This window comes from Malaya genurostris, chromosome 3, assembly GCF_030247185.1.
Source record: "Malaya genurostris strain Urasoe2022 chromosome 3, Malgen_1.1, whole genome shotgun sequence".
In the NCBI taxonomy this organism is placed as follows: domain Eukaryota; kingdom Metazoa; phylum Arthropoda; class Insecta; order Diptera; family Culicidae; genus Malaya; species Malaya genurostris.
Window position 1 is genome coordinate 151,996,245 of NC_080572.1, and position 25,005 is coordinate 152,021,249.

Below are 25,005 nucleotides of genomic sequence, written 5' to 3' on the forward strand. Positions count from 1 at the left end.
TGTATGTATGTGTGTGTGTATGTGTCAAATAATCTCACTAGGTTTTCTCGGAGATGGCTGAACCGATTTTGACAAACTTAGATTCAAATAAAAGGTCTTCCGGTCCCATACGGAAATCCTGAATTTCATCCGGATCCGACTTCCGGTTGCGGAATTATAGGGTAAAGTGTGTTCAATATTGTACACCGTCACTTAAACCGGCGAAACAAAAAACGTGAAAATTTTTCTAAACTGGTCTCAAAACTACACAAATCGATAGTCAATATCAGTAGGCAACTAAACAAACCGATTCCGGCTATCCTGGTTCCCGATATCCGGTTCCGGATGTACCAGAAATAGTGGTCATATATACCAAAATGGATCTCACTCACTTTTCTCAGCGATGGTTTGACTGATTTCCACAAACTTGGCAGTTTTTAAAAAACATCGTGAAGCTATTGGTTTATCTAGTTGCAGCGGTTGAGGCGGGGTGTTGAGGTATAATCTCTGGCAGCACGGTATTACGTTACTTCAACAACCGCCGCTACTGTGAAGAAGCCCAACTGAATGGGTCTCACTTTCCTTTAGCTGTCAAGTTTCTTTACTTTCTTTATTATTATTAAACATATATTGGATTGATACACACGTGTTTTATTTGTTTCTGAGCCGTCCTGAAAACATTTTCATACACATCTTGTAAGTTTTTGCAAATCGCCTTTAAAGAAATTTAATTGTTCGCCGGTGCATTGGAATGGCAAATATGCTCCAGCGATGAAATAAATTCCATGAATGGTTTCAACTTCGATTCCCAAGCTTTCAATAACTTTAGTATTGAAAGAAGGTAAAATTCGATGTTTAATTTGCCGTTGGACAAAAATGGCAACTCCACCACCCATTCCAGTAAACCTGTCAAATCGATGAACCCCATAATGTGGATTACTTTTCAATTTGACATTTGGTTTTAGAAAAGTTTCTGTCACAATGGCAATATGGATTTTGTGAACTTTGAGAAAATTATAAAATTCGTCTTCACTCGATTTCAAAGATCGAGCATTCCAATTTTAAATATTCAAATAATTATTTAACATCACTGTTAAATTTTAAATTCATTATAATATTATTTGCAAATTGCCATCCGATTTTAAATGCTTCAAAAAGTGATGACATCAAATTCATTTGGATGATCATTTGAAAAAGTTGATCTTGTTGGTAGATCATTTTATTTTCAGTTATATCGCCTAAATCGACTTCATTTAAAGAAGCGAATGGCTTTGAAGGAATATTTGTAGGTAGACTGCCATTAGAAGAAGATGATTTGGCCGGTCTACCTATTAATATATTGTTTTCGTTAGAATTATTTACATTAGAAGAAATAGGTGGTAGATTTCTACCTAATATACCCGCATAACTGACATTAGAAGAAGATGATGACGAGGTCGATCTACCTGTCAATAAATTGTTTTCGTTACAAGACGAATTGGCAGGTGTACCTGTTTTAGTTAGGCGTGACATTTGTAACGGTTTTTTTGATTTTCAGGTATGTTCTGTAAATTTAAGGTCGTTGATTTGACTTGTTGTCTAAGCGAACGAGCGTTTAAAATTTATTCCCTGACAGGACATTTCAAATAATTGGATTTATGATTTCCATCGCAATTTGAACATGAAAATTTATCAGTGGTTTCATTCATTGGACAAACGTCTTTCGAATGCGATTTACCACAATTCAAACACCGTATATCCATATGACAATTTTTGGTTCCATGGCCGAAGCCTTGGCAACGACGACATTGCGTTAAGTTTGCAATACGGTTATGCCGTTTATAATATTCCCAATGAATTGTAATGTGGGAAATGAAACGTACTTTTTCTAAAGTTTTCAGATTGTTTACATCACTTCGATTGAAGTGTATTAGGTAAAGTTCATGGGAAATTCCAGAGCGTGGTTTAGAAGTACCATTCGCTCTTTTTTTCATAAGTACCACTTGGGAAGAGGCAAAACCAAGCAATTCTTTCAGTTCATTTTTAATTTCATCAATACTTCGATCATTTGATAAACCTTTCAAGACAGCCTTGAAGGGTCTGTCTGTTTTTATATCATATGAATAAAATTTATGAAGTTTCTCGGACAAATATCGAATAAGTCGTTCGTAATCTTCCAATCCATCAACCAAGACTCGACATTCTCCTCTTCGTCCGATTTGAAATGAGACTTTTACTTCCGGGAGAAAAGTAGAAAGCTCAGTACGGAATGCTTTGAAGTCGGAAATCATCACCGTCACTGGTGGCATAGATTGATGTTTCTTCCCAGAACGACAAGCGTCCATTTTGGGAATTTTTGAAGAATTTTCTTCTATGTCGCTACAATCGGATTCAGGAAGAATCTCGTAAATATTGTTAGACGGCATAGGATCAACGGAAGGGAAATCCGTCCGTTGTCTTTTATGTTTACATTCAGATTCTATAAGATCGTGAAGGTTATTAGAAAAATGTTGAATAACGGATTGTGATTTATTCCGTATTGAATTATTTTTAGCCTTAGGCTTGTTGCCTTTCCGGTTGGACGCAGGCATTTTTGAAATGAACGAAATTTTAAATTAAATTAACTAGGCTAAATTAGTCTTCGATTAGACTCCTAGCTAGCCTCAAAAAAGGCTGATTAATTTCTTAGTCACTCTAATATCACTCTTTGTATCACTTAGTCGCTCTAATATCACTCTTTGTATAGCCTTGAGAAAGGCTGACTAATTGTTAGTCTTTAAAAAGACTGTTAATGATTCAGGTAGCCTTGAAAAAGACTGAAGCCTTGAATCAATGAAACTCTAGGTAGCCAGAAGAAATTTCCAGGAGCCAAGAGCTATGCGCGTGCGGTGCGAACGACTGTTCAACACCGACTGGCTTTAGGGCACTTATTGTGTTGTATTGTAAATCTATTGAAAAGAAATAAATATATGTGTGTTGAATAAGTTCGGAAAAAAATCTATTCGTTCATACTATAGATTCCGTTTAGTGGCATTATTAAAAACACCCCTCTCGCCGCTCAGGTAAGGTCGTGCACAACAAGAGAAGGCGCTGTCTCAGAAAACAAAAGCTAAGCAGGAGGCGAAAAAATAATTGAAACTGAAATTATAAAGATTAAATCAAATCATCCTGATGTGGTCTTCCTTAATATTCTTTTTACCGAGAAGAAAAAACTTGCCGAGCAAGAAGATGTCTTCGCTGAAATCTGTTTAACTTCTTTCAAAATCACAAAACTGTAGGTAATTTTATTTTTGCTTTTACAATTTCTATACAGCAGAGAATAACTAAGGACATTGCAAAAGATGGAGAATCAAAACGAAATCGTTTTCATGGGGTTTCTCAAAGTGACGTGTTGTATGCGGACTTATTTATTGTTTTTATAATGCAAACTTATGCAAATTTTTAGATTATTTTCAAGTGGCTTTTCAAGTTCTGCGGAAAGTAACACCTGCATAAAAATAGTGCTGTAAACGTTTTGTTCGAATATCGCGCGTTTTAGTTTACAACTTCGCGCGGATTTCACGCGTTTTATTTTTCGACTTCGCGCGGATTTCGCGCATTTTGATTTCGACATTTTTCGTAACAACCCTAAGTAAGTTAAATACACACACAAAGAAATATTTCAGGCACAAAATTTGAGACTCAAGGATACTTGTTGGTCCTTGGTTCGGCTCCAATAATGAGAAATAATCATCACACTACTAAGTGGATTAAAACAGTTTTTTTGGTTTATAAATGTATATAAATGTTGACAAAAAATGGATAATAAATAAAATATTTAATGTAAAAAAGCATTCTTTTAATAAACTTATAAAACCGATACACTGAAGAAGAATGTAAATAACATTCTGAGATACGTATCTGTATTATAACGTTTGATACACTTTTGTGAAAATAGTGACTATGTGAGAGTGTAATGACGTGACATAGTAGAATTAAACGGTACAACAACAGTACTATTTTTCCGTTCGCACCGCACGCCTATAGCTCTTGGTTCCTGGAAATTTTTTCTGGCTACTTAGAGTTTCATTGATTCAAGGGTTCAGTCTTTTTCAAGGCTACCTGAATCACTAACAGAATTTTCAAAGACTAACAATTGGTCAGCCTTTCTCAAGGCTATACAAAGAGTGATATTCTAATATAATCAGTCTTTTTTAAGACTAAATTAATCAGCCTTTTTAAGGCTAGCTATTCAAAGAACTATTCTTCGAACTAATCAGTCTTTATTAAGACTACCACAAAATCAGTCTTTATCAAGACTTTTCCAAACTAGGAGTCCAATCGAAGACTAATTTAGCCTAGTTATTTATTCTTAACCTTTCTGGGAATTTTCTAAGGTTCTTAAGAAATCTCAGAAACCAATTCCTGCTCTCAAGGAAGGAAATCAAATACTTCTTACAAATGGCGAAAAAGTTCAAAAACTTGCTCAGCAGTTCGAGAGTGTCCACAATTTCAATTTGAACGTTGTGAGTCCTATTGAAAATGAAGTCTCACTGAAATATGAATCAGAATTGTAAATCTGAAATGCTACCCGTACGACCAGGTGTTCCGAAGGGTTTGAGCGTAGCTCCAATCTTGTATAATATTTTCACTTCTGATCTTCCAAATCTACACGTTGGTTGTCAGAAATCGCTATTCTGTAACGACACAAGTTTGTTAGCCACAGGTAGAAAACTAAAAGTGATCTGCAGTTATGTGATGTGTTAATTCATTATATTCAGTGATTATCTGTCAGAATGGAAAATTAAACCAAATGCAGCAAAAACGCAATTAATTGTCTTTCCTCATAAGCCAAGAGCTTCTTTTCTTAACCCAAACAATAATCACATTCTCAAATTGATTGGCTTGGAATTGACATGGTCTGATCAAGCTAAATACTTAGGTTTAACGTATGACAAAAAACTCACTTTCAATGATCACATTGAAGGAATCCAGGCAAAGTGTAATAAATATATTAAATGTTTATATCCTCTTATAAACAGAAATTCTAAGCTCTGTCTAAAAAACAAATTGTTAATTTATAAACAAATTTTCAGACCAGCCATGCTTTATGCAGTACCAATTCGGTCAAGTTGTTGTTCCACCAGGAAGAAAACGCTTCAAAGGATTCAGAATAAAATTCTGAAAATGATTCTGAAGCGTCCTCCCTGGTTTAGTACAAATGAGTTACACAGACTCACAAATATAGAACCATTAAATGTAATGTCACATAATATTATAAGAAAATTCTGACAAAAATGCAATCTTCAATTGAATCGATTCGCTCTCTGTATTAGTTAGTAAGTTAGTATATAAGTTCCCTTTCCCCATTACACAATACAAGTAGGTTTACAATTTTCCATACACAAAAATCACAGAATTGCGGAAGCAAATGATATCTTCATGGTAATGACAAACTCATGTATGTAATAGGGCTGAATAGTCGCCACTTGTGGCTGAACGCCCAATTTAAATCTTAATAATTTAATTTTAACTCATATTCCAATAATTAGTTATTTAATAAAAAACAGTACTATTAGTGATAATATTCTACTAACCGCTCAAACGCAAATCTAGTGTAAAGAAAGACATTCAGAGTAAAATCCGACAACTGCAACAGCCCTAATTTTGTCATAGATCAAGATCAAGCAGAAATCATATAAAGTTTTTCCAAAACCATAATTCACTATAGCTTAGCTAGTACAGATAGTTTATTAGTGAAATTTATACATTGCTCACGACTATTTCAACATATTGCATCAGTCAGTAAAAACTGTACCACTGAGCAAGGAAAGCATGTTCAGACAAGTTAATTCATTATGTACACAAGCGACACGATCGCGCGGCAATCGCATATATCCATAGCAATGAAAAGATGTATATTGACTTTAGGTGGAAGTTACTTAACCCAAGAATGCCCAGTATGGGTTATTTAGGACACCTTTACGTAAAAACGTCAGAAAAGAACATTTCGCATTTAAGAGTTAGCAGTGAATTCCATATATATGTGAAGCTGAAATGTATACAATTTTTGGTTAGGTAGCAATATTTTGAGTATAAAAAGGGCATTTATCGGAGCTTCTGAATTCAACTATTGAGAGTATTGGTTCCGAAGCACCGGAGCTCTTTGTTGTTTTTCCACTTTGTATCCCTTGGTCGATCTACTTCCTTGTTTGTAACGCAGGCGGGGAATCAGATTAACCACACGATCAGACTTAGTATCGGTTTGTTACGCAGGGCGGTACTAACGGGACTAAGGACTCCATTCCAAAGTCTATAGCGTGTAGCATTTGTTACGCAGGCGCTGCAAACTATAGATTCTATCTAGACTTAGAGGTGGCTTGTACCGCAGGACATTTCTAACTAGAATCTTGCTCGAACGTCATAAGATCGCTCAACCGGCGAGCTATATATGTTGTTGATAGATGTTAGGCCAGGCACAGAGTTTATGTGCTTTAGGACACTTATTGTGTTGTATTGTAAATCTATTGAAAAGAAGTAAATATATGTGTATTGAATAAGTTCGGAAAAAAATCTTTTCGTTCATACTATAGATTCCGTTTAGTGGCATTATTTAAAACCCCTCTCGCCGCTCAGGTTAGGTCGTGCACAACAAGAGAAGGCGCTGTCTCAGAAAACAAAAGCTAAGCAGGAGGCGAAAAAATAATTGAAACTGAAATTATAAAGATTAAATCAAATCATCCTGATGTGGTCTTCCTTAATATTCTTTTTACCGAGAAGAAAAAACTTGCCGAGCAAGAAGATCGTGAAACAAAAAAAATGTCTTCGCTGAAATCTGTTTAACTTCTTTCAAAATCACGAAACTGTGGGTAATTTTATTTTTGCTTTTACAATTTCTATACACCAGAGAATAACTAAGGACATCGAAAAAGATGGAGAATCAAAACGAAATCGTTTTCATGGGGTTTCTCAAAGTGACGTGTTGTATGCGGACTTATTTATTGTTTTTATAATGCAAACTTATGCAAATTTTTAGATTATTTTCAAGCGGCTTTTCAAGTTCTGCGGAAAGTAACACCTGCATAAAAATAGTGCTGTAAACGTTTTGTTCGAATATCGCGCGTTTTAGTTTACAACTTCGCGCGGATTTCACGCGTTTTATTTTTAGACTTCGCGCGGATTTCGCGCATTTTGATTTCGAAATTTTTCGTAACAACCCTAAGTAAGTTAAATACACACACAAAGTAATATTTCAGGCACAAAATTGGGGACTCAAGGATACTTGTTGGTCCTTGGTTCGGCTCCAATAATGAGAAATAATCATCACACTACTAAGCGGATTAAAACAGTTTTTTTGGTTTATGCTGTTAGGAACATATATTTGGTCATAATTTATACTTACAAAGAACAACATTTATATTTCTCGTCAATCATTGAGATCTGAAGTATGTATTGAAAGGATATTCAACTTTCACCAATAAGCCAATTATATTCTTAGTTGCTTTGATTTATTATTTCAAGGAAAAAAATGAACATTTATGAAAGTATTTTTTCGTAATATTATAGTTCATTCAACCATATACTAGCATTTAATCGCGGGTTGTACCAATGATTGTAAGAATATACATAAATATGTTTATGATATCTAAGTAAAGATTTAATGCTGCAAATATATACTCTTCCGGACTAATGCTGTATTTATGTTCCCCACCCATCATTAACTGAGTATCATATACCAAATAGATACTGAACAACATAGCGCCGAGGCTCGCATATACGATGGTGATAGTTTTTCCTGGGAAAAAAATAGCAATGATTCCGAATAGCATTAGTATGATAACTGCCACAAAAAGGACTCCGCCCATTACTGTAAAATCCCATTTTGTTTGAAAAGCAAAAAGAGTTAATCCAAGACAAACAGCTGCTGTGATACCAACCGCCAAGAGTACCTAGATAAAAAACGTTTTTTTTAATTGTCTTGCGTTAATGGAGATAATTACCTCTTGGGAACTAAATTTAGCTGTTGTAACTCCTAAAAGGAATGATTGCGCAAAAGTAAAAAGTGCCAAGAAGATGAAGTTCATCGGAGCCTTTCTACGAACATTGCCGCAACATGCCATTGACAATAAGGTCACAATCATAACACCCAAAGCAATCCAAAACATTTCTGGATGTTGTTGAACCCATAGTTTTGTAGGACGATGATACATAAATAATGTAATGAATCCAAGTGTTATACCAAGTTGGGCCTAGAATGATGAAAAGTATGAGAAAGTAAATTGAATGATTCTATCATCATTGTTATCATTATTATTATCATTGTAATTTTCATTACGATAATTTTATTAAAATTAAAATCATGGTGATATTAACTATAATAATCATAATATTAGTTATACCGTTAGTATGGAATACACTTTGCGAATAAAACCTCGACGTATTGATTGATCTGTGAAATCAAAACCTTTCGCGCTTTGATCTTCTGGATCGTATGCTCCGTAGTTTCCAGGTGGCATTGTTGGTTGTCCCATATAGTCGGGATTTTGTGATGGGTACTGTTGAAAGCCAGGTTGTGGGGTGAAACCAGGTTGTAGAGCAAACCCTTATAATAAGAAACAAAACAACATTGATCAAACGGTCATTTTTTAATAAATTAATAATTAATAAACATTATAACATCATTGAAACCCAGAAGGGTAATAAACAATCGTGCAATTTGCGGCGAATGACCAGAAACGGTTAAAGTCGCTAATTAAAAAAATGAAATGAAAATGAATCGTGCAATAGAATATGCAAATTTATAATTCGAGATTGTGGGTTACATGAAATCTAAAACGACCTGGACAATAAGGACAATCTTGAATGAAAGTTTAGTGTGCGGAATCGAATGCCTCGACGAAAAAATGTCAAAGGACCACTCGACGTTTTTGGTTGTTATTCAAATTACAAGGGACTGCTGTTCAATAGGTGTGGAGTCTTCTTGTTTGTTCATTTAGTTCAACGTATTTTAAACGCAATGTTGTAAATGTTACTACCAGAAAAATGACTACGAATTTTTTATACCATAATAATCCTTCAATACTAAGATTAATAACAGACTTTCGTATATGGTTAGTAAATTTTTTATATCACTCAAACACTTTGCGTGTAGACATGAGTCTTCGCTCCTTTAGTCACACACTGAACATACATTTCTCAATAAAAAAAGATAACAACGCATGCGTCGTGGGTGTGACCTTTTCCTTTCCCTTTTTATTTCAGTCTCAGTTTTGGAAATTTTCCCTCTCAACCGCAATGATGCTTTCACATGTTCTGCTTTATCGAGGAGATCAATAACCCGCCCAAAACATATGTATTCGTAATTTTTGCCTTGTCCCTTTGAACCTGGGCCGCTGACATTAACTTTTAATAAGAAAACTTTCATTACCTCGAGAGTGGTAGCTCGAGTACCTCTGCGTGGAAGACTAAACTTAGCTAGATTTAAATCTCAATAGAAGACTTTAAATCATACTATACGATTATCCGTCAGCCACATTTCCAACTCCCGTAAATCATTGGCATCGGTTTACAAATTTACATGTGGCTGATTTTATTTTCTTCTTTTGTTAGTGACATATTTCTTCTTTCATTTATTTGAATGCCTTGGAAGTCTTTGTTAGTTACTTATTTCAGCCTCTTCCTGAGACCTACGCAATGAAATTCTGTGCGACAAGAAGGTAGTCAAAGAATCCCAGAATGATTCAATTGCATGCCACCCTATTCCATAGATATCATACAATATGCGTCCGTGCATTTTTGTGTCTATTACATTACGTTGAAATTCTTAATATTATCTTTCTAAGAATGTAGATGTTAAGTTTCTTAACCACGTGGACCGAGATATGAATTTTGCCCAATATTTTTTTCCATAAATACGTTATTAACTTAAGGCAGTTTACATAAGTTTTTCTACGCCGTAGCATTACTGAAATAGTCACAACGATTTGAATTTATTAAAACATACTCCTTTTCACTAGAATATTGTCACTAATAGTACTGTTGTTGTACCGTTTAGTTCTACTATGTCACGTCATTACACTCTCACAAAGTCACTATTTTCACAGTCACTATTTCCACAAAAGTGTATTAAACGTTATAATACAGAAACGTATTTCGGAATGTTATTTACTATGAATGAACTTATTAGTTGAGATCTGACATCACATGATCAATATCCCGATAACCTTCACCGCAAGCACAATGATTAGTCTCGGTGTTACGGCGCAACGATCCTACAGATTAATAGCTGCATAGGTCTCCGCACAGAAGAGACAACTAGCCTTTTTCCGAGATTTAAGGTTGTGCTTAGTGCTAAAATGACTGCTTTCAGCTGGTCAAAAACTATTCCACCACAGAAGCATAGGCTCTCATTACGCAAGAGCAACTAGCCTGCGGTTTTGAAGACGTTATTTCCCAGCTGAGAGCTTGTACGCTCGAAAGAAATCAAGGTCCCTGAACACAAGTTCTGAATCTTGTTTTCGTTTCCTTCGCACGAAAACATTGGTGGCTCCAGAGAGGACATTGACCTCTCTTGGAATAAATATCGGTGTGCTCGGCGCCTTTGAGATCGAGCGTAAAGATCTGGTGTACTCGCACCATTAAGAAAGAATTGGAAAAGTTTGGTGTGCTCGGCCCCGTTAAGATCGAGTAAGTGAAGTTTGGTGTGCTCGGCACCATTAAGATCGAGTAAGCTAATAAAGTGATTCTGAAGAACGGTGCAGACGGCATCGAAGTGTTAACTCCAAAGAGAGTTTCGATAAGTGAATTATAAACGGTGCGAACGGCATCGAAGTGTTAACTTCAAAGAGAGTTTTGATAAGTGAATTATAAACGGTGCGAACGGCATCACGACATATAAGTAAAATGTCTCATTTCGTGAAAAATAAGAATGGACATTGTCGTCTGTGCACAGAACCAGATGACAAGCAGGACATGGTCGCATGTGACGAATGTGACCGATGGTTCCACCACGGATGCGCAGGGTTGGGAAGATTACCAACCAAAGGAGAGCGATGGATTTGTATCAAATGTGCTGCCACAGAAGAACAAATCCATTCATTGGAGAAGGCCATGAAGGTCAAAAGAGACTCCAGTCAAAAGGAATCCAAAATGGAGGCAGTATTCGGCGAAATGCTAGAAGCACTAAGAAGCCTCAATGAAAACAACACAACCGGTACAAGTCGGCAAGTTAATGATGATTGGACTGTATATTTAAAGCGTCAAGCTTTAATACAGCTTCCAAAATTCAATGGATCGCCACGAGAATGGCCTACCTTTAGAAAGATATATGCAGATACCTCGAAAGAGGGCAGGTTTTCACCGTTGGAAAACTTGAATAGACTACAGGTAGTGCTAGGAGGATATGCTGCAAAATGTGTGCAGCCACTGATGATGGATCCCGAGAATGTTCCTAAAATCATAGAAAGATTGGAACAGAATTTCGGTAGACCTGAGACGGTCTACAAAGAATTGTTGCATGAGCTGACAAAAAAAAGAAAAGAAAATAAAAACTCCGTAGCCGAAATTGCTGACGCGTTAGAAAATTTGATCAGTAACATGATTGTCCTGGACAGAGAAGATTACCTGCAGGATATGAGATTAGTGGAGGAAACGGTAAATAAATTACCCTTCAACCTAAAAATAAAATGGGCAGAGAAGTTACAACTAAATAATATAGCGCCCACGCAGATAGAACTAAGTGAATGGTTGAAACCTCACGCACGCACTTGTAGGTTAATGACCTCAATGTCCCAAAATAAAGAAAAAAGGGACAGAATAAACCTACACGATGAAAAACGACCGTCTTGCCTGTTAAATGTTCACTTTTAAAAGGAATGTTCTTTTCTTGCAAACATAAGCACACGTCAACTACGGTAGTTCTATAAACACTGAGCCAGTCAGTCTATATTGTATATTCATGTTCAACTACTCTTACAGCTATGTCGCATTAATTAGGGTATCAACTCATAAAATAGTCCATGTTGTGTATATAACAATTCTTCCCCTTTTAGTTTTTATTTTTATTTATTTTTTTATTTTTACAATTTAGTTCATTTTATTTACCTTAATTTACAAGAAAAAATAAACTCAGAAAATTAAATTTGAATATAATAAAAGATTTCAATAAAGATCAAAACGTTAGCTTTTAGAATATATAAAATTCTTTTCAATTTTTGCTCTTCTTAATCTGTTTGACTTTCTTAGGGTGGGAGTTTGAATTTCTGACGATAACCGCCGACGTTTAATGATCTCTTCTGGAAAACCACGGAAAATCTCCTCATCATCGCTCGTCGTTCCACGAAAGTTTCGCTTCCGACTGGCGCTTTTACATTCCGTACCGCCATCTCTCCTACCTCTGCTAGCGTAAGGAATCAAAATTCCACGCGCCTTAGCTGTTTTGTTATGGGGCACCTTTAGTTGATTTCGATGAGCTGTGAGCCGAACGTTTCCAATCACAATCTGAAATAAATTGTTGGATAATTTTTTTATAAATTGAGCCTTTATCCATCTGGAGAAATCTTGTGAGTTATGATTTTTATAAAAAATCCAATCTCCCATATTACATTTATCTATCGGTTCAATGGGTTGAAACTGTTCAGTAATATTTGGTCTATTGTTTGGTAGTTTTGGTTCAGCTAAATATTGTTTGTAGTGATTCTTAGGGTTTACCAAATCAATCAACATTTTTGGTTTAAAAGAAAAAATATTCTCTGATGGAAATTTGCCATCTAAGGACAAACAAGTATTTCTATAGTTAATAAGAAATAAATTTATTTGGTCCTCAATTTCTAATTTCTTAACTGAGTAATCCAACATGAACCGTTTCAAAACATCCTTTACAATCCTGACAGATCGCTCTGCTTGTCCATTGCTAGGCGGATTATATGGAGGACTTTTCAAAACCTTAACTCCTTGCCTCTCTAGAAAAGTTATAAAATCGCAGGAATTGAACGGAGGACCACCATCAGTAACAACTACATCCGGTAAACCAAATCTAGCAAATACTCCCACAAATTTCTTTAAAACTTTCCTAGAATCTGTACCATGTTTCATCCATTCAATTTCTATCCACTTCGAGTAACTGTCAACTATAAGTAAAAATACTTTGTGCTCAAAATGGAAGAAATCGGCATGAATTCTGCTGAAAGGTCTTTTAGTAGGAATCCACGCAGAAACTACTTTTGGTTTGGGAACAACAGCCATTCTCCTGCAAGATTCGCAAACACCGACATATTTCTCAATGTCTGAGTTAATTCCAAACCAAAATACTGACCTCCGCGCTAATTGTTTCATTTTTACAACTCCAGAATGATTGGCGTGTAATAATTTCAAAATCCCGCTATGCATGGATTTTGGAATCAACACCCTGTCCTGAAATAATAAGCAATTTCCAACAAATTCTAAATCTATACGATTTGAGAATATGTGCGCATAACGTTTGTCTATTCTTGCTGGCCAACCATTCTGTATAAAATGAACAACTTGTTGTAAAAATTCGTCTAGCCGCGTCTCATTTGCTACTTGAGAAAAATCTACAGGAAATTCTTGACTAAAGTTGATGCTTTTGATAGTATCCTTGTCCAGCTGTTCCGGAACTATCTGTTTCAAAGGAAACCGCGAACAAAAATCAGCGTTTCCCATCTTTTCTGATGGCCTATATATTATATCAAAGTCATAAATTGCCATTTCCAAAACATATCTTTGTAACCTAGTCACAAAAATAGCATTTTTTCCAGTTTTCCCGAAAATTCCTACCAAAGGTTTATGGTCCGTGTAAATTACAAATTTTTGACCATATAAAAACTTGTGAAATTTTTTTACTGTACAGACTAGTGCTAAAGCCTCTAAATGAAGTATTGGATATTTCATTTGAGCTTTGTTTAAAGAAAAGGAAGTAAATGAAATAGGTTTTTCTACTCCATCAATTTCATGTGCAATCACTCCTCCCAAGCCAATACCTGAAGCATCCGAAACAACAACAATCGGTTTCATAGGGTCATAAAATTCAAGAATATTAGCATTTAGCAGCTCATTTTTACATCTAACAAAAGCTTTGTCACTATTCTCATCCCACACATACTTCACGTCCTTCTTCAATAATCTATATAAATAACTAATCTTTGAAGATAAGTGGGGAATAAATTTTCCATAATAATTTACAAGCCCTAGAAATGACTTCAGTTCAGTTACATTCTTCGGAACAGCAGCCTCCCTAATTGTAGCTAACTTATCAGGGCAAGGGAGCAGTCCATTTTCCGAAATAACATGTCCCAAGTAAGGTAAGGATGATACAAAGAACTTACATTTACTCCAATTCACCTTGATGTTAACCTTAGCTAATCTATCTAAAACAGCAAAAACTTTCCTACTACAGTCTTCTAGATCTCTCCCAGCAATAAGCACATCATCCAAGTAACAGCGTATATGTTTCAAACCTGATAAAACTTGTTCCATCACTTGTTGAAATATTGCTGCACTCGACGAAGCTCCCTGTGGTAATCTATTGTAAGTGTAGAGTCCCTTAATCGTATTTATAACCACAAACTTTCTAGATTTATCTGATAGCAAAAGTTGTGTGTACGCTCCTTCTAAATCAAGGGCACAAAAGATTTTACACCCCGCCAGATCTGCAAAAATATCCTGAGCTAAAGGTAAAGGATAACTATTGGGAATAATTAGTTTATTGATTGACACCTTGCAGTCTATCACTAACCTAATCTCACCATTCTTTTTGGGAACTACAACAACTGGAGAGGCCCACTCACTGGTTTTAATAGGAGTAATAATATTCTCTTTCTCAAGTTTACTCAAATGCTCTACTACCTTTTCCCTTAAGCGAAATGGAACTTCATAAGCTCGTTTGAAGATAGGAGTATCGTCCTTCAACACCAGATCTGCCTCAAACCCAATAATTGGAGAAGAAAGATCTTTTGAAAAAACTTGAGAATACTTCTGTTTCATTTCCAATAAGATACTCTCAGCTGAATTCGGTAAACGCAAAGTATTGATTTGATTAACACCTGTAAAATATTCCTTCCAATCAGGGTAAAATACGTCAAGCCATTTGCGACCCATCAAAGGAACAAAATCATAATCACAGTTCAATACAAACAAAGGTAATAAAATATCAATGGTCCTAAAACGTACCATTACGTCAACTTTACCCAATATATTAAGCTTTGAACCATTCACTACCATCAACTCCTTATCAGTTCTCTGTAAAGGCAAATCAAATAATTTGTCATATAAATTAGAACCAATAACTGAAACAGCCGAACCACAATCAACCTCCATTTTAACCAGCTGATCTTGAACCTTTATTTTCAAAAAGCATGGTTCACTTATTCTATTTATAGACGACACTTTCATACACAAAAAATCACCTGAACCGCTATCACTTTCAGATTTGTTCAAATCCGTTCCCAATCGGTTGAATAGCTCGCCAATTTGTTCATCACCAAAGCTCAAATCGTTCCTCTCATCTATAAATTTAACCGAATGGCGCTCTTGCCTCATGCGCTTATAGCAGGTACGTTTGATATGACCCTTGATTCCACAAAAGTCACAAATCTTGTCCGCATACCTTCCATGTCGCTTAAACTCATCATTCTTATTTCGTCCTTGCTTATAAACAGCTCTACGACTTCTGCTTCTGCTCTTGTTACGAATGATTTTTTTTTCATACGTTTCTCTTCTGCCCAAACGTTGCCTTACAGAAGCTACTTGGCTGCTTTGTCGATCGCCGATCATTCGAGCCCGTGACCCAGCCAACTCCCAGTTCACAATAAACCTTTCCACAGTCGCCAAACTAGGATTTTCTTCATTTAGTAGCTTCTCCTGCAAGGCTTTATCGGAAACACCCATCACTAATTTATCTCGGATGGCCGTCTCACGAAATTCACCAAATGCGCAGAATTCGGCCTGTAACTTGACAGCTAGCACGAAATCTTCTGCCTTCTCATTTGGTCCTTGCACCCGATTATAAAATTTATAGCGCTGAATTAAGTCCGAATCGACTTTGTCAAAGCGCTCGCGCAACTTTTGAGAAATATCTCCATAAGAAACGTTTTTTAAATCATCTTTCGAAGGATACAACAGCTTAAGCTCCTCATAAACTGCTGGTCCACTCAACGTAACAAAAAGCGCTTTCTGTTTTGCTGGATCATCAATTCCATTAACTTGAAATAAGTACTCCAAACGTTCCGAATAATTAGTAAACGGAGTACCTACCACATATGGCTCAATCGTACCAATCAGTACATTAGCCTTGTTAATGCTACCCTCAGCCATATTATTTTATACTATATAGAGCAATGGAAACAAAAACAAAACAAAACCTTTATATTTCAACGCTCTCTAACAATTATACGTTTTTCTTACCGTACTCAAATATTCGTCAATATAATCCAAAACGCAATCCGAATTCAGCAAACTATTCAGCCCAAAATACAAAAATGTAAAACTGGCAGCACTGTGCTAATTAATTTATGTTGGAGTCCAAATATAATTAGAGAATAGAGAACTCACCAACATACACCACTGCGGAATGAACACTGAATCTAGAGGGAAAGAGAAAGAATCAGACAACAAAACACCGTTAATGACGGCGAAGCAAAGAAAACTCCACGCTATCGACCTCACAAAATGGTGAATTATTCACCCATCCACGCACTAAAAATTAAACAATGTAATTAATATACACAATATTGTCGCGAAATTAACCAACCGCGACCAATTATCAAATTGTAAACAAATTACCACTGCTGTGCCTTACGTATTTTGATGATTCCTCTAAGCAAAACTGTTGCTCCTCCTTTTCAGTCTGTACAAATCCTTGCAACAAAATATATAACCACTTATATCACCACTGTATTCACAATTATTAATTTTCACAATATAATTTTAAATTTTCAAAGGGTTTTTAATCCTCGTCGCCAACTGTTAAATGTTCACTTTTAAAAGGAATGTTCTTTTCTTGCAAACATAAGCACACGTCAACTACGGTAGTTCTATAAACACTGAGCCAGTCAGTCTATATTGTATATTCATGTTCAACTACTCTTACAGCTATGTCGCATTAATTAGGGTATCAACTCATAAAATAGTCCATGTTGTGTATATAACATTGCCCAGCCTGTAAGGAGTCACACAAGCTGATACAGTGCAATAAATTTAGGGCAATGAACCTAGAAAGACGGTGGGAAGTTGTAACAAAAAATAAGTTATGCAAGAACTGTTTGGCAAGCAGCAAACATAGAGCCATAAATTGTTGGACCAAAAGTAAGTGCAACGAAAATGGATGTAAAGGAAACCACAATAGATTGCTGCACAAAACCACAGTACAGATAAAACCTAAAAAGGTCGAGGACCCGGTGGCTGGAGAAGACACATCTAACATGCATCAGACTAAACGGACAAGTGTTTTTTACCAGATCATTCCGGTAACATTGTGGAACGGGAATCGCAAGACCCAGACGTTTGCCTTTTTAGATCCAGGCTCATCACTTACTTTACTTGATGAGCAAGTAGCAGAAGAACTACAACTAAAGGGTAAGGTCGACCCTTTAAAATTAAAGTGGACTCAAAATTTTTCAAGAGAAGAAACAGAAAGCAAAAGAGTTAATCTGCAAATAAGTGGCAAAACCACTACGAAGTACGCCTTGAAGGACGTAAGAACCGTTAAGGACATAAATTTACCTTTGCAGTCGATAGATTATGAGCAGCTGGCCGCAAAATATAAACATTTAAATGGATTGCCAATCTCCAGTTATTGTTACGCAAGGCCAAAGGTTCTGATCGGATTAAATTATAGTCATTTGTTACTTCCACTGGATAGAAGAACAGGAGAACATGAAAAACCAATTGCTATAAAAACCAAAACTCGGGTGGATGATATTTGGAGCTATATCTGGATCTGTAACCGGTGAACATTTGATGATAATTCAGGAGGAAGACCGGCTAATGAGAGATATGATGAAAAGGTATTTTTCTATTGAAGATTTTGGTGTAAAGATTTCGGCAAATCCATTGGAATCAAAGCAACTTACTAGAGCCAGAGAAATTATCGATAAAACACTAAAGTACACCGGCAAACGATATGAAATTGGGCTACTTTGGAGAGAGGAAAATTTTAAATTTCCGGACAGTTACAACATGGCACTAAAAAGGTTAATCGCACTGGAGCAAAAGGTTCAGAAGAATGAAACATTGAAGACATGGGCAACTGAAACTATAAATGACTATGTGTCGAAAGGATATGCCAAAAAGTTAACACCTGAAGAGGTTTGTGAGTGGTCTGGCGATATGTTTTACTTGCCTCAGTTCATCGTCATCAATAAAAACAAAAATCCACCGAAACCTCGCTTAGTTTTTGATGCCGCAGCCAAAGTGAAAGGTGTTTCACTTAACTCAGCACTATTATCCGGACCGGATGCAACCACCTCGTCATTTGGAGTTGTAATAAGATTTAGAGAGGGCCCAGTCGCTGTAGCTGGAGATATTAAGGAAATGTTTAGTCAAGTGGGTATAAATAAGGTTGATCAAAGAAAACAATGCTTCTTATGGCGGAATTTCGATGGAAAACGACAACCTGATGTGTATGTTATGCAAGTGATGATATTCGGATCCACTTGTTCGCCAGCGTGCGCTCAAATAGTTAAAAATCACAATGCTGAGCTGTTCAAAAAGGAAAAACCAAAGGCAGTTGAAGCTATAGTGAAACAACATTACGTCGACGACTACGTAGACAGCTTCTACACTGTAGATGAGGCCAATAAGACAGTAAAGGATATTATGGAAATACATAATAATGCAGGATTCTTCATTAGAAACTTTGTTTCAAATAACAAGACGTTATTGACATCCTTACCAAAAGACAGGATCCAAGAAGCAAGGATTAAGGTGTTGGAGGACAAGGATTCCCAAATTGAAAAAATACTTGGACTTTATTGTTTGATTTCTTCAGCTACAAGATAAACTTCAATAAATGGAAAACAGAGGTAACAAACACAACGAGGAAACCAACGATGAGAGAAATATTATCTTTCATCATGAGTATTTACGACCCAATGGGGCTAATATCACATTTGACGATCCATGGCAAAATTATCATGCAAGAGCTACACAAGGAACTAACTGATTGGGACGAGGAAATACCTCGTCATCTCGAAGATAGATGGAAGCAGTGGTTGCAATTAATGGAGGAAGCTGAAAAATTGAAAATTCCTAGATGGATCATCAACAAACAAACTAAGCAAATTGAATTACACACATTTGTTGTCGCATCAGAAGACGCATATGCTGCGGCCAGTTATATTCGAGGAATAGATGATTTCGGGCAAACAACATGTGTTAGGCTGATAGCTGGAAAGGCACGAGTTGCTCCAATACGGAAACTATCGATACCAAAATTGGAGCTGCAAGCAGCGTTGTTGGGTACCAGACTAATGGAAACAATACTCAAGGAATTTCGCATAAAGCCGACCAAAAGTTTAATGTGGTGTGATTCACAAGTCGTATTATCATGGATAAATTCTGACCATAGAAAATATAACACATTTGTGGCAAACAGAGTTGGAGAAATTTTAGTGATCACCTCCATGGACCAATGGCGTCACGTTCCAACAAAGATGAACCCTGCGGACGCAGGCACAAAACTTAGTCCAAATATTTCAATTTGGATAAGTGGCCCTGAATTTCTGAAGCAACCTGAAGGTCAGTGGCCAAAAACCAACCTTCCACATGGTACCACGGAAGAAATAAAAAACACGGTACTTGTTCATTATTACGAAGATGCAGAACTCGACTTCATACAAGAAAATCGATATTCTAATTGGGAAGCCCTTCTTTACCACACCTGCATACTTAAAAAATTTGCGGATTGGACAAGAGACAGAAAGGGATTTGTGAGAAATGTTTCGCTAAAAGATCGACAAGTGGCAGAAAGCGCCATCATACGAAAGGCGCAATGGGAATATTTACCAGTGAAATGGAAGAACTCTCAAGATACGGAGTTCTAAATAAGCCCAGCAAATTGACAAGTCTAAATCCCTATTTAGACGAGTATGGAGTAATGAGAGCAAACGGACGACTTGACAAGGCAAACTTTCTCCCAATCTATACTAGACGCCCGATAGTACTACCACCAAAGCATCATGTGACCCGGTTAATTATAAAAATGTACCACGAGAAATATCTGCATTAAGCAGATAATACAGTAGTAGCAGCCATTCACCAAAAATATTTTATACAGTTTGGTAGAGCTATGCTAAAGAGAATTAAAATCAACTGCCAAAAATGTAAAAACATAAGGGCAAAACCGACACCACCTCAGATGGCCAACCTACCAAAGGGGCGGTTAGACATCTATGCACATCCTTTCACACACACTGGTGTAGACTACTTCGGACCATTTGAAGTAGCAGTAAAACGTTCAATCGAGAAAAGGTGGGGAGTAATTTTCACATGTTTATCAACTCGAGCCTCTCATATTGAGTTAGCAGAGAAACTAGATACGGATGCTTTCTTAGTATGTCTAAGAAACTTCCAACATAGACGCGGCAAAATTAAACACTTATACAGCGATAATGGAACAAATTTTGTCGGAGCAGAGAAGGAAATGCATTCTTTATTGAAGGAAATAAATATCACAATGGATAAAAAGGAAGCTGCAAAATTGGAAATCGGGTGGTCATTCAATCCACCTTCAGCGCCACACTTTGGAGGTGTTTGGGAAAGATTAATACGAATAATTAAAAATTGCATCTACGAAGTTTTAAATACATGTGGCGAACGACGACCTCAAGTGGAAACCTTACGCTCTGCCTTAATACAGGCTGAATTTATGCTTAATTCCAGACCTCTCACGGATATCGCCATCGACGGAATAGATGATGAAGTATTGACACCTTTCCACTTCCTAATCGGTCGTGCAGGCGAATACGTTCCACCATTTGACCCAGCTCAACAGGAGTTGACAACAAAGCAATGGAAAATGGTACAACACTACTCTCGACACTTTTGGAATAAGTGGAAAAAGGAGTACATCCCAACGCTGTTAAAAAGGAACAAATGGACAGGGAAAATAGTACCGATTAAGGTAAATGACATCGTAGTAATCGCCGATGACAACATTCCCCATGGGAAATGGCTGAAGGGCAGAGTGATTGAAACTCATGTAGCAGCAGACGGTCAAGTACGTTCAGTTATGATACAAACCGTAAAGGGAATATATAAAAGACCAGCAGTAAACGTAGCTATTTTAGATGTACGTAGAGACGAAGAAGAACAGAATAATGAAACCAGCACAGTTATTATGAATTATCACCAAGAAATACTGCCTGAAACCAACAAAAGAAAATTTGAAAAGATACGACAATTTGATCCCCACGCCATCGAACCAATACAGGAGCCAGGAAAGATCTTGATAGATGAATCAGACCCGTCGATAATGGAAAAGGCTGCAATTAATTTCGCATCGTGGGGAAAACGCCAAAAAATTGATATAGATGCCGTCAAGGGTATGAGAGACAAAGCTATGAAACATAAAAACGGCCATCTTAAGAAAAAGAGCCTGGTTAGACCACCTTTCTGGTGCGCAACCGTGTTAATGTTTTTATATTTTCTGGCATCAGCTTTCGGGGAAACAATGCAAGGATTGATAGCTTACGACTGTGCAAACTCGGAAGTCAATATGACAAGCTACTCATTAATGGACGTTTCATCATGTCTTCCGTCAATCAAAAATTTAACTATCACTGAAGTACCGATTCAAGTACTTCAACGCAGTACAAAAGGATTTGTTATGGTTTATCAATGCAAGGTGATCATAAAACGATCCATAAGACACTGTGGGATGCATGAAAATAAACATATTGTATTAAAAGTTTCATCGGAAAACTAAATAAAAAGGAATAATATTAAAAATATAAGGGAAACTGAGAAAAATAGGATAGAGTTATAACAGAAATTAACAGCAATCATCATACAATGATACGTTGACAAATGAATTCAACGAAAAACTTAAAACCTCAATGTAAGGGAAACAAAGGATAAGATAAAAACATGAAAAATACCAAGAAGGGAAAAATATCAGCGAAATATGAGAGATGAAAGTCGAAATGAATCAATTCGAACACGAGAAAAAAACATGAATGCGAGCTGAAGGATATTAAAACTATTATTAAGATTATAGATGTGAGAAAAATGTATTCTTGGGAGGAAGCTATAATGCAACAAACTAAAATTTACAATGCATTTATAAAAAAAAGAAGAGTACATTACACAAGGGAGGTAAACATAATGGTACATAATACGGAAATAATGTTATAAATAAGGAGAATTTCTATTGTGAAATAAGATGGTTTATCATTTAATAACATAAAACTAACACTGAAATAAAATACTTCGAACTAAAAAGAAAATAGGGATGAGATATGACGGATACGACAAGAAAAGATAATACACAAGCGGACAGAGTAACGACTATCAAAATGACGCTGGCCAGCAAATAATTTCTATATAATGTATGAATTTATGCAATGATATTAGTATGAGTGATTAAGTGTGTGTGGACAAAGGGGATCGCGACCCCAGAATGAATATATATATATATATATATATATATATATATATATATATATATATATATATATATATATATATATATATATATATATATATATATATATATATATATATATATATATATATATATATATATATATATATATATATATGCGTACTCTATGAATGAATTGAGGATGTTAAGATGTCAAAAAAAGGAACGACAAGGACCTGTGATGCCCGCGCACTCAGGTTAAACGGCGCGGCCAAATAGATGGGTATATATGGCGCCAAGATCAACAGAAATTAATATAACACAAACTAATGGCGAAGGAATTGGAAGAAAAGAAATATTAGGAGTGGGGACTTTGGAATTGAAATACGGCACGATGCTGAAAACCAGCGAAGTAATCATCAGGCACCAGGCTAAAGAAGAAGCCGGTTCATATCTCAAAAAAATCTTGAAGGAGCCAATAGAGCAAAAGGAGATATCTAAGCACAAAGATATACCGGTATTGGATAAAAAGAACAAGCTCTACACGTTTATAAACAACTAACGTCTCTTTGATATAAGAATAGCCGTGAAAAAACTAAAAGAGAAAAAATAGAATTGCAGAACATGACTTACGCACCACTGGAATACCCATGGATAAGCATAAGCACGGTTATCATAATAAGTCTGGGCATAGTAAGTGGTTGTGCCTATTGCCATAAAGGGAAAATTTCATGCTGCAGTAGAACCAACGTGACCAGTAACAACATAGAGAACAAAGATAGGAGAATATACGAGGTTCCAATAGAGCTATGCGAAGTTAAGGTCGCCAAACAAAAAAAAATATAACAAAAGAAATTATATCGAGCCCAATGACTGGGAATATGAGCGACAATCGTCCATCGCAGGGACAAAAAACCGAAACCAGAGACGATAACAAATTTAGGACTAGGGAATGCAGAAAAAATTACGAATACAGACCATATTTACATGGAGCCAAGTATAGAGGTGAAAATGCCTCCAGAAACGGAGATGCAGAAGTCCACCGGAATAAAAGAGAAGCAGAATAAAAGCACAAGGAATATCGTAATATGAAAAAAAATTTTTTTTTAAGATAACACATTTATTTAGGAATTAGAATCTAAGTTACTTTACAGGTTCCCGTTATTATTGGAAAAATATTTAAGTGCAGATTTGAGTTTATTTTTAGAAAGAAAAAAAAGGAACACGCACCGAAAGAACCAGCTCAGGTAGTGGGGGAGCGAAACTGCGGCATGGACATTACACAACCGACCAGTTTAGAAGCGATTCCAATAATTGAGCGGAAGGACGACTTCTGAAGCTATGGAGACAAGGATGGTAAGACACCATTAAAATGAACACGGCATAGAATCTAGTTGCGGGACAGTTTAGAAAAAAGAAATGCACAAATTATATAAATAATTATTATACAAATAATAACATTATTTTTAATTACATTAAAATTACAGAATCATACAAAATGAATAGGAGTTTTTTTTTGTGTCCCAAACTGTGTGTGTGCTCGAAAAATAGTCGTTGCAGAAGGAAGCTTAGCCAAGCTACCTAAGAGAACGAGAGGGTCAGATCGGATGCGGTGTCAAGTTGAAGACAAAGGGAACCGGGGAATCACCAAGATGTCAGAAGGAAGAGCAGCAGAGCAGAAAAATCGAGGCACTTACGAGTTGAAAAATCGAGGCAGAAAATTTACGAAAAAAGTTTAATATGGAAGACGTGATAACAAATCGAAATAATGGCAATGCTACAAATTGCTACATCAACAAGTACAACTGATAACAAAACAAGAAGGAAGTAAACGCAGTCAACACAGTTAAAGATGACATGCGTGGGTATGCCACAACGTTACAAATTGCTACCTCATATTTTATTCAGTGAGCATCGTCAAAGCTCAGCTGAATACCATAAACAAATATATGAAAATCAAAGTTTATTAATACGTGAAAACCTAAACAACAAACACTACGAAGAAAATAACCACGAAATCAAATGAAATGGATAAAAGCTGCTAGGAGCCTCAACACATTGTACCCAACGAGGAGCCATGATGAGAAGCAACAATACAGAATACCAATAAATGACTAATCAACGAAGAAGCTTCATCACATATATTTTTACGGAACTATTATTATTACTGGCAGTAATCCCAATGATCAATTTTCAACTATGCCCAATGAAGCATAAACAACGAGAAGCCCTAATACGTATCACCAACACAGAAGAACGAGCTATTAGGAACGAGAACGACACGGAACCCAGAGTCCGAGACTAGCAACCGTTCGATCACCCCCACAGATAAAGTAACAATAAAAGCATACCATGGGACAGGATGGCGTCAGAGGAGAACACACATACGAGGACCACCGTAAGGTTAGGAAATTTAATTTGCATATAGCCAAAACGAAAACAAAACCAAAAAAAAAACATGTATAAACAAG

The 25,005-nt window shown here is 36.3% G+C and overlaps 2 protein-coding genes across 14 annotated transcripts in view; both read right to left on the reverse strand.

The window, feature by feature from the left end:
- Positions 1-7,286: 7,286 nt before the first annotated feature.
- LOC131437447 (protein lifeguard 1) overlaps positions 7,287-25,005 on the reverse strand; it is a 196,848-nt gene continuing 179,129 nt past the window's right edge. For 6 of the 13 annotated variants that reach the window (XM_058606802.1, XM_058606810.1, XM_058606815.1 and 3 more), the window contains 3 exons: positions 8,337-8,539; positions 7,938-8,186; positions 7,287-7,886 (listed from right to left, as the gene is read on the reverse strand). In XM_058606802.1, the coding sequence (XP_058462785.1) occupies positions 7,527-7,886; positions 7,938-8,186; positions 8,337-8,539 (812 nt within the window). In that variant the 3' untranslated portion in view covers positions 7,287-7,526. Of the gene's footprint in view, positions 7,887-7,937; positions 8,187-8,336; positions 8,540-18,292; positions 18,467-25,005 lie in introns of all 13 variants that reach the window. The other 7 variants (XM_058606808.1, XM_058606804.1, XM_058606803.1 and 4 more) reach the window with 3 other exon arrangements.
- Positions 11,779-17,110, reverse strand: LOC131437446 (uncharacterized protein K02A2.6-like). The gene is made up of 3 exons (XM_058606801.1): positions 16,751-17,110; positions 16,504-16,535; positions 11,779-16,438 (listed from the first exon to the last, which is right to left on the reverse strand). Exon 3 carries the CDS (start codon positions 16,264-16,266, stop codon positions 12,115-12,117), a length of 4,152 nt encoding a protein of 1,383 aa, XP_058462784.1. The 5' UTR covers positions 16,267-16,438; positions 16,504-16,535; positions 16,751-17,110; the 3' UTR covers positions 11,779-12,114.

Excerpts from the sequence above, each read along its gene's own strand:
- LOC131437446 (XM_058606801.1), bottom strand. The coding sequence starts at position 16,266 with ATGGCTGAGGGTAGCATTAACAAGGCTAATGTACTGATTGGTACGATT.